At 33.7% G+C, this 11,034-nt stretch overlaps 1 protein-coding gene across 1 annotated transcript; it reads right to left on the reverse strand.

Annotated features, from left to right (window-relative positions):
• Window positions 1-1,837: 1,837 nt before the first annotated feature.
• On the reverse strand, window positions 1,838-3,536 carry LOC107918932 (uncharacterized). The gene is made up of 2 exons (XM_016848494.2): window positions 2,880-3,536; window positions 1,838-2,073 (listed from the first exon to the last, which is right to left on the reverse strand). The coding sequence occupies exons 1-2, from the start codon at window positions 3,230-3,232 to the stop codon at window positions 2,016-2,018; spliced, it is 411 nt and encodes a 136-aa protein (XP_016703983.1). The 5' UTR covers window positions 3,233-3,536; the 3' UTR covers window positions 1,838-2,015.
• Between the last annotated feature and the right edge of the window lie 7,498 nt (window positions 3,537-11,034).

The following is an 11,034-nucleotide window of genomic DNA, read 5'->3' on the forward strand; positions in this document are numbered from 1 at the left end:
ACTTTTGGAGGAAAGATTTGGTTGTATCTTCCTCTTAAATAATCTGCTCATTTCAGGTTTTTTTTTATCTAACAGGCATTGGCCTTCCTATTGTTCCTAGTACTACTGTTACTGCTCTGAAAGTTAAGCTTCAAATAGCCTCATTTTCTTTTATATCTCAGTGAATTGTTGGGAGCCCAATTAGGGGTTTTGAGAGGTTTGGTTGTTTGGTAGAATAGTGGTATTGCGTTGGTGGGGGTGAGAGTACCACCATGGCGGTAGTGGGTATTGGTAGTATAAGGGATAAGCATGGGCATGACAGAGAGTAGTAGAGGATGCCCCTGGTGGTAGTGGGTAAGAATGTTGGTTTTGTTTTTGTTGTTGATTTGGGCTGATGGATGGTTGAATAATCTGTTGAGGTTGTTGGGACTGGGATTGGGTTTGGGTTGAAAAAGGTTCATGGTTTTGGTTGCTTTTATTTTCAGGGAAAATAATGAAAGACAGAGCCATGATTCGATCCATGCTCACCATTTCAATCGTTGATACAAGTCACCAACAATGAGGAGAGGATGGTGGAAAGGAGTGTCAGTTCACCTATAACAGGTGGAGAGCCGGTGTAAGGAGAAGGAGATCATGTTCTAAGGTTTATATGTAGGGTTTTTTAGAGTAGAAGGTGTTGATCCTTGGTCCCTCGTTCATTTAGACTTATATAGGGGGTCACCCCTTATCCTGTAGTGCCATGTAGCAGATAGTACAATGTCTTGCCCGATTGTGCATGTTAGCAAGATGGAAAGACCGTTACAAGTCAGTTGTCGCCATAGAGTATATTGTGCAATTCTGCTCTAACATTCTTGTCCTTAAATTTAATTCATGATTTGATTTTTGAATTTATATAAATTTTGTTTTGGTACCTCATTTTTTGTCTCAATTAAGTACTTAGAGTATCCAAATATTATGGTTTTAGTTCAATCTTAAATGGACGTTAGAAAAAACAATGGACCAAAGACATGGCTAAACATGGCGTTATATTGTAATATATATATTAAATATATATAATCTCTAAAAAAATTTCAAAAAATAGAATTAAAATATAAATATTAATTAGAAAAAAATCTAATATATATAAACTATAAAAATAGAAAGAATTTATAAAATTTTTAATTATTATTTACTGTTTTTCTTAATTACTTTCTGTTAAAAAAATCATCATCTTCTTCAACAAAGGTTCTGCAAATCTAAGACCATTTGACCATCTACTTCTGGTCAATCTCACCTGCTGCACTACATGTAAACCAGATTTCCATTACAGTGTTTTGCATTTCATTCCATAGCAAAGGTGAAGATGGTGTTCATTGCAACTCCAAATTCCAAGCGAGTTGTCTTGTCCTAAGGCAGTCCCAAAAGACCATTTGACAATCTTGGCCGTTTTCCTCCTTTCTCTCCTCCCATCGGCCATCTCCACCATTACCATTTGACCATTTCCACCATTTTTACTCAAAGAAATTATTAGCAACCAAAATTTCCACTCCAAAAAATCCTTAACCCCTAACACCAAACCAAAACCCCAATTCACCCCACTGAATCTTCACTATCCCACACCCTAAACCACCATCTAAAACCTCCATAAACCACCACTGCTAACCCCATTAAAACTCAAACAAGCCCTAACACCTAAACCAAATAGCAACCAAAATTTCCACCGCAAAAAAACACAACCCTTGAAATCCATTATCCAACTATTGCCAATGGACAAAGAAAGCTGAGGTTTATTTGCTTGATATGGTGCTGGGGTTGTGATTTGGGGGTTGGCTTGTTCTTTTGATAAAAATAAAATTATTTTTAATTATCTACGAAAAAGTACATAAAACTTTTAACTTTAATTTCATAAATGCATTACATATATGGAATACAGTAGATATATATATACATATTCATTTTCCGGACTAATACAATTGCTAAATTTTGTTTCCTACAAATGTACACTATGTATATATTACTAATTTAACACAAATTTGATACATGGAAATAAAAGGTTATCAAAACATAAAAGGAGTCGGAGAAAATGTTGGGATGACCACTGGTTCTTGATTTCGCCTGCAAATGTCACCCAACAATATTACGTCACGTTTAATAAACATAAAAGCAATCTACTAAATATTAAAAACATGTTTAATAATATAATATAATATAATATTCAATTCTATCTTAATTTCATTGATATAAATATTGTTATTAATATAAAAAAATATGAGTTCAAAAACCTTGAAACATATTATCTTTCTAGTTATGAATGGTAGAAGAGCTATTGATAATTTTAAACTTTATGTAAAAAAAAATAAAAACCTATAATAAAATTTATTAAAATATATATATTCCCGATGTTGACATACTAACTAAAAATAACCATAACAATAATAAAAGAAAAGGGAAGAAGATAATGTTTGAGGAAATTAGTAAGCCACCAGAAATAATTATTTATCAAAAGATTATTTAAGGTCAAACTCTAACTTTGGTCCCACTATTATGTTTATATTTAAAGTTTATTCTTTATAATATCATAAATTAGATGAAATAATTAATACCGTTAACACATTTTAGTTAACTGAGTAAATTGTTGACATGAATTTTTCCCATCCAATTTATCATGCTGATATGAATTTTTTTTTGCTAAAAAAAAGGTGTTTTTAAAGAAAATTCAGTTCAATACTTTGATCATAATATTGTTAAATATTTAAATTAATTAATAATATTATAAAAATAAATAATTAAATTATAATAAATTATAAGGATTAAATTTCAATTTTAAACATGTCTATGCTAATTTAGAGTATGAGGATTAAATAAAAATTTTGGCATAATAGTGGATTTTGAGGCTACGATTTGACTAAAAGTTAATTTACCCGATGTCGTCGCTGTAGCTTCGAACGTGAACTTTGGAGCGTGACCCTGCTCCACTCTTCCTCTTCACCGCTCTATCAGCCGGCGTTGTTGAAGCTTCCGGCGTTGTTTTCTCTCTCTTCTCCGCCAAAACGTTATCCTCCGAGATTACATACAACGAAGGTTTCCACTCAGGAGTCGTAGAGAATGGCGTCCCCACCTTTACCCTCTTCTTCTTCTTCTTCAGTGCCACCATTTTAGGAGCCATAAAAGACCTTGTTTCCTCCCTCCCAGGAGCCGTCACCACCATCTCTTCTGTCGTGGACACTTCAGGGTTTTTAACGCAACGTGAAACAAACTTTAAAAACGATCTCATGGCTAGCTATATAAATTAACGAATGAAATGTTTTCAATTATATATATATTTGTATATATAATTCAGCGAGTAACAATTATACACAAAAGAAATGAGAAAAAGAGAGAAATAAAGTAAAAGAAGAGAGATAGTGGGGAGAAGATTTAGAGGAGAAAACAATGGTGTTTCATTGTTGTTCTATTCAATGTTTCTTCTCCAAGTTTCTAAGTATGTGGGTCTATTTTTATAGTGTTCTTGAACTGAAAAAGAGATGTTTGGATTTATATGAAAAAACCAAAAATGTATAGGAGAAAAGGGAAAGGCCTAGGAAACCATTATTCCAGGTTAGCTTATAGGGTTCTTTTTTAAAAACATATTTTAAATTAATTATATAATTAAAAATATTTATATTTGATACAATATAAATATATAATTTTATATCAAAATTTGTTAGGTGTAGCGGTAGGATAATTGTAATCACAAAAAAAATACAAGTTAAAATTTTAAAAATAACATTTTTGAAAAGATCAGTCACAAATTTTGAACATCAACCATAAAATAGATGTAAAAAAACCAAAAAATATAATTTTCTTTGTTGACAATGAATCGTACTCATATCCAATGTTTTTAGAACATGTTTCTTTGATTTAATTAAAAAGATCGTTAAATTTTAAAAATAGAGCAAATCAATTTAATTATTGATTCAAACCAATATGTAGGATTTAATAAATTAACAATTTAACCTTTAAAATTAGATTAATATCTTAATTAATTTCCGATCCAACCCACAAAATTTCATAGAAAAAAAACCTTTAAAATATAAATAACTAGATAGTCTATGAGTTAATTAAAAATTTCCGCCTGTGGTATCACAATTTTTTTTAAATACATAAATGTATAAATTTATATATTTATATATTAACGATTTATTAAATATATTATATAAAATTAAAGTTTTTGTCAAAATAAGAAAAAATATCATTTAACTGTCAAATCCAATTCGATTTAAGACATGTAGGGCTGCCTTAGTTGATGATTTTGCACTATATTTATGAGAAAAGTACTCATCATTAGTAATTTTTAGTATGACATGTTTTAAGGTTGCAAATTTAAATTTAGTAATTGTTGTTATTTAAAAATATTGTATAAATTAATAGAGGTTAATTTAGTATTATTTTTAATAAGTATTTCTCAGATAAAAAGTACTTTTAAAATAAACGCATTACTAAGTAAGATGTTTTTGAACTTTTCAAAAGTGCTTTTGGGACAAAAAAACATTTTTGTAAAAATAACCTTTTAGCCAAAAGTAAAAGTAAAAGTAAAAAATTTGAATTTTTACTCAAAAGTATATTTTAGTTTAAAACCACTTTTGAGAAATAGTGCTAAACTAAAATGCTTTGCAAAAGAATTTTTTTGTTAAAAACAAAAATAAAAATTTTAACTTTTAACTTTTGCTCAAAAATGTCTTTTGACTCAAAAACACTTTTGAAAAACAATGCTAAAACCTTACTTTTAAAAATACATATTTAATTGTTTAACTTATATATATATATGAGGTATGTCGAAACCATTTTTTTTATTTCTTCGATTTAAAAATGATGGATCGACTTTTTAAAAAGCGAAAATGGAGTCGCCACCAATCTTTTCTTGTTTAGGTGTGATCGATCACCTAGAAATTTGGGTTGTTTTAATAAAACATTTTGGTTTACTAAAACAATGATTTTGGTCTACGAAAATATGAAAAAATAGGCTCGGGAGTCGGTTACGTACGAGGAAGGATTAGCACCCTCATTACGCCCAAAATTGGTACCAAATCGATTAAATACTGTCCTTTTGTCTAAAATTAAAAATGTTTTTAAAATGTGGTTCTTGTTAATAACATTTGAATAACCCGAGTCCATTGCCAAAAATCTTCTTGTTTCGACGTTCGAAAATTTGTAATTCGAAAATAACAAAAGGATGCTCAACTATTTGGTCCAACGAAAAATCGATACCCAGCACAGTAGGGCACGATTCCTTGAATTTCCAAACATTGACCATTGCCTCACCTTGGAAGATACGAGTGAAATTCCGAAGAGATATTCAATTATTTTGAGCAAATAGGAAATTGCAACCCAACACGATAGGATACTATTTCCCGAACTGCTAAATACCGAACATTTCCTTTATAAGTTTTTTTTAGAAAACATGAATGAAATTCTAAAAAGACAATCGATTATTTTGAGCAAACGAGAAATTGCAACCCAACACGTTAGGGCACGATTCCATGAATTGCTAAATATCGAACATCTCTTTCATTTTAATGAAATTTTTTAAAAGACATGAGTGGAACACCGAAGGAATATTCAATTGTTTCGAACAAACGGGAAATTGCAACCCAGCACGATAGGGCACGATTCCTCGAATTGCCAAACACCTAATATTGCCTTTATTTGCGAAAAATCTTATTTCGAGGTAACAAATAAATGAATAAAACGAATAAAAAGATAATAACGAATAAACTAGGAAATATTCGAGATTAAAAAGAACTAGTAATAAATAAACAATCATTATGTAAGACTACAGAATGATAGTACAGTGAAGATAATAATAATATTAATAGTAATAATACAAGTAATAATTTTGGAATGATGTGTGAAATTATATATATGTATGTGAACATATAGATAAGTAAACAATATATATAGTGACTGAAGAGTAAAAGGTAAAATAAGTGTATTTAAAGAGTAATGGGTAAAAATATAATAATAATATAATAGTAGTAATAACGTAATAGTATTAGAAATATACGATATATAATATTTAAGTTAAATATATAATATATACATGTTAGAAATAATCATAATATTAAAAACAACTATTAATAATACTACATAAATAGATATATAGTAGTATTATATACATGATATAGTTAAAAAATATATAAACGTAAGATAATATGGGAAATAAAAAATATATAAACGATATAGTATTAGGGTATATACAAAACAATAAAAATACAATATTAAAATATATATATAAAATGTATACATAATATAATATTAAAATATTTACATGGTATATACATAATAATGTAAAAAATAAACTATTAGTAATATTATATAAATATATACATATAATAGTAATAATAATATAAAGGTATTTCATATAAACAGATATGCACGTGAAAAAAGAAAAGAAAAAAAAATCACAAAAGTATGAAATCAAAATAATATGTAGAAACATGTTTATTCTAAAAAGAATAACTGAAACTTAATTGAGAGAAGTAACAAAATCCAAGAGATAACTTACAAGTAAAACAAATTATTAAAACAGAATTTTGGGCTAAAATTAATTGCGTATAAATGTCCGAGGTCTAAAATTGAAAATGCCCCAAATCTTAAAATACCGCGTAAAGGGGGCAAATTGCAATAGCACACAGACTGCAGGGCCAATTTAAAATAATATAAAAAAACTTAAATATGGCCCGATTGAAGGCTAGCACAAAGGAGGGGACCAATTGCGGAAATTACCCAATTAAAGGTAACATGCGCATGGTCCCAAGCAAAAAAGCTAATCCCACTCCCCCATGCTACTTTGTTTTATTATTAATTAATTCCACTCCCCCATGCCACTTTGTTTTATTATTAATTAAAATCATATTTTATTTCTCTTTTATAATATAAAAAAAACTTTTTTTTTAAAAAGCAAAAAAAAAGTTAAAACACCACCCTACCATCCTACATTCATTTTTCAAAATAGAGAGAAGGCTCTCAACTCTCTAAACATCCGGCCAAGGTCCGGTCACTAGACCACCGTAGCAACCGTCGGTCACCGACGATGGCGCCGCCGTCCACGGTGGCCGGAGAATGCGAAAAGGCCCATTTTTTACCCCTTTTCAGATGGATTTGAGGATCAAGCCCTCCTAGCCCAAAAATATTTAAAAAAAAACTTTGTACTCTCCTTAGAACGGTTGTAACATCGGGGAGGAGCTCTTCCGACAACGAGAAAGCCAAACGACTTCGGTGAGTCTTTTTCTTTCTTTTTCTTTGTCGCATATGTATATAAATATAAAATAAGAGTAAAAAAAATAAAAGCAAAATGAACAAGAACTTAAAACAAAAGTCGAATACTTTGAAGTTTTTTTTCTCTGTTTTATTTTCAAAATACAATCGATCCCCCCTTTTTGACTCAACCACGCTGAACGGAGGGGAAGGCTCCGACGACGCGGCGACGGGGCCGGATCTGGTGAGAATCCCTCCTCTTTCCTTTTATTTGCGTTTTTTGTGTATCTTTGTTTAATTAGATTTGTATAAAAAATAAAAGAAATATTAAAGAAGCAAGAAAACGAAAAACGAAAATAAAGAGAATAAAATCGGAGATCAACCTTCGGTGTGTTTTTTCTGTTTGATTTCTTGAAAATTATGCGTGTGATACAATTTTTAGATCTCTTCCCTCTTTTTTTTTTCTTTTTTTTAGTGCCATCTCTTCCCTCTCTTTTATTTCCATATTCGTGTTTTTTTTTCAAAAAATCCGGGATTTCAGGCTTTATAACCGAAATACAATAGATGTGCTATTGTCTATTTCCTTGTTTTCTTGCTTCTTTTCTGCCCCTTTTTATTTTTTTCTTCTTTTGGCTTTTGCAGGTCTAAGTGGAGCATGTGTGCTGGTGGCAGACAATAGGGGTGGCACTAGGTGGCTAAAGTTTTTTTTTTTGTGCGTTCGGGTTGGGCTAGTGTAATGGGATTAGGTTGGACCAAAATTGGGTTTGGGCTTGTAACTGGGTAATGGGCTAGGTTTAATTTGGGTTTGGTTTTATTGGGCCCCGGGCAAAATTTGGGCCTTACAGCTGCCCTTCTTTGCTCATTGTCGTGTAACGAGAATGGAGTAAAGATTATAAAAAGGACCAAATTTTCCAGGTCTGGCTAAATCTCAAAATCTTGCTCCTCATCTTCCCTAAAGGTATTCTGATGTCTTCAGGAGCGTCAAATTTGCTATCTTCAACTTGCTTCTTGAAAACTCAGGAACACCGATCTGTTATCTTCGATCTGCTCTTCGCCGCTACAGATACGCCAAATATGCTATCTTCGATCTGCTCTCTGCAGCTACAGAGACGCCAAATTTGTTATCTTCGATCTACTTTCCGCCGCTACAGAGATGCCAAATCTTTTATCTTCGATCTACTCTCCGCCACTACAGAGACGCTAAATCTGTTATCTTCGATCTGCTTCCGTCGCTACAGAGACGCGGAATCTGCAATCTTCGATCTGCTCTCAGCCACTACAGAGACGCCAAATCTGTTATCTTCGATCTGCTCTCAGCCGCTACAGAGACGCCAAATCTGTTATCCTTGATCTGCTCTCCGCCGCTACAAAGACGCCAAATCTATTATCTTCGATCTACTCTCCGCCGCTACAAAGAGGCCAAATCTGTTATCTTCAATCTGTTCTCCGCCGCTACAGAGACGCCAAATCTATTATCTTCGATCTGCTCTCTGCCGCTACAGAGATGCCAAATCATCTTCGATCTGCTCTTCGCCGCTACAGAGATGCCAAATCTGTTATCTTCGATCTGCTCTCCGCCTCTACAGAGACGCCAAATCTGTTATCTTCGATCTGCTCTCCGCCGCTACAAAGATGCCAAATCTGTTATCTTCGATCTGCTTTCCGCCGCTACAGAAACGCCAAATCTGTTATCTTCGATCTGCTCTCCGCCGCTACAGAGATGCCAAATCTATTATCTTCGATCTGCTCTCCGTCGCTACAGAGATGCCAAATCTGTTATCTTCGATCTGCTCTCCGCCGCTACAGAGATGCTAAATCATCTTCGATCTACTCTCCGCCGCTACAAAGATGCCAAATCTGTTATCTTCGATCTGCTCTCTGCCGCTACAAAGACGCCAATTCTATTATCTTCGATCTACTCTCCGTCGCTACAGAGACGCCAAATCTGTTATCTTCGATCTGCTCTCCGCCGCTACAGAGACGCTAAATATGTTATCTTCGATCTGCTCTCCGCCGTTACAGAGACGCCAAATCTGTTATCTTCGATCTGCTCTCTGCCATTACAGAGATGCCAAATCATCTTCGATCTGCTCTCCGCCGCTACAGAGATGCTAAATCATCTTCGATCTACTCTCCGCCGCTACAAAGATGCCAAATCTGTTATCTTCGATCTGCTCTCTGCCGCTACAAAGACGCCAATTCTATTATCTTCGATCTACTCTCCGTCGCTACAGAGACGCCAAATCTGTTATCTTCGATCTGCTCTCCGCCGCTACAGAGACGCTAAATATATTATCTTCGATCTGCTCTCCGCCGCTACAGAGACGCCAAATCTGTTATCTTCGATCTGCTCTCTGCCGCTACAGAGATGGCAAATCTGTTATATTTGATCTGCTCTCTGCCGCTACAGAGATGTCAAATCTGTTATCTTCGATCTGCTCTCCGCCGCTACAGAGATGCCAAATCATCTTCCATCTGCTCTCCGCTGCTACAGAAATGCCAAATCATCTTCAATCTACTCTCCGCTGCTACAGAAATACCAAATCTGTTATCTTCGATCTGCTCTCCGCCGCTACAGAGACGCCAAATCTGTTATCTTCGATCTGCTCTATGCCGCTACAGAGACGCCAAATCTGTTATCTTCGATCTGCTCTCTGCCGCTATAGATACGCCAAATCATCTTGGATTTGCTTCAACGTAAACACGTGAAAGCCAAATCAGCTATGTCTTCGATCTGCTCCCCGCCTGATGTAGAAATGCCAAATCATCTTGGATATCTTCAGCTTGTTGCCCCACTGCTTAAGGGGTTAAGACTTGTGAATTCACTGATTCTACTATACTGTCCTCTGAGGAACATGATCTATAAAATCAGTTTCATGTATCCATGCTTATGCCAAATAATTAGGATGCTATGATTGAAATGAATCAAATGCTCCTAACTAAATGTGATGTTTTATGTCAAATAATTAGGATGTTATGAAATGAATCAAATGTTACTAACTAAATGAATGGTTATGAATGTAGAAATGTTATGAGAGTGATTCCTTTTTAAACGCTTAAAGTATCATTGCTCATAGTTCATACGGGTTCCCTCATTGATGTACTATCGCGTCTTCTTGCTTAGCTGTTATCTCTGATAGAAAATTTGAAGAAATAGTCATAATTTGGACTACTCGTTTCCTAGTATTTTCCACTTTTGAGTCTGGTTAGTTCTGACTAGTGGCCCTGTTTCAGGTCCTTATACTATTTAGAGACTTTCCAGAGTAATATGCGTAACTTCTTTTGTGTGAATATGATAAGTTCAAAAATCATGATTTCAACAAAAATGCTCGAAAGAGATTATCATAATGGACAAATGGAATTTTATTAAGTAAAATTTGATGTGAATATATAGGATAACAAATCTGATAAGGTGCAAAAAAAGGTGCCCCTGATATCGCAACACGAGCTTCACTATTCTAATTTTTCGAAGACTCTTTCGAGCTAAATGTGTGTTCAAGAGATCCCCGTATTTTGTTGATGCCCCAAGATATACTGTTCTTCCTCTTTGAGGACAAGATTACCACATGGCCCACATTTAAAAATTTAGCTGTCTGATTTTGGGTTTTCAACTCAAAAATCCCTTTGGTCTCAAAGTGCCCTTTTGCGGGTTTTCACTTTGGCCTTTCCATCTTTTTTTTGGGGTCTCAAAGCGCCCTTTGCGGGTTTTCACCTCGGCCTTTCCTTTTTTAGGTAAACTACTTCTTGACGGCATCCGAATTTACGGGATGGAGCAGGTTTTTACCATTCATCTCGAATAGAATTAATGCTCCTCCGGAGAAAGCTTTCTTCACACGTAAG

The sequence above is a fragment of the Gossypium hirsutum genome, chromosome A04, assembly GCF_007990345.1.
Source record: "Gossypium hirsutum isolate 1008001.06 chromosome A04, Gossypium_hirsutum_v2.1, whole genome shotgun sequence".
Taxonomy (NCBI): Eukaryota; Viridiplantae; Streptophyta; class Magnoliopsida; order Malvales; family Malvaceae; genus Gossypium; species Gossypium hirsutum.

Coding starts and splice junctions, on each gene's coding strand:
- LOC107918932 (XM_016848494.2), bottom strand. CDS start 3,232: ATGAGATCGTTTTTAAAGTTTGTTTCACGTTGCGTTAAAAACCCTGAA. Junction 2,074..2,879: donor AGCTACAGCGACGACATCGG/GTAAATTAACTT, acceptor TGACATTTGCAG/GCGAAATCAAGAACCAGTGG.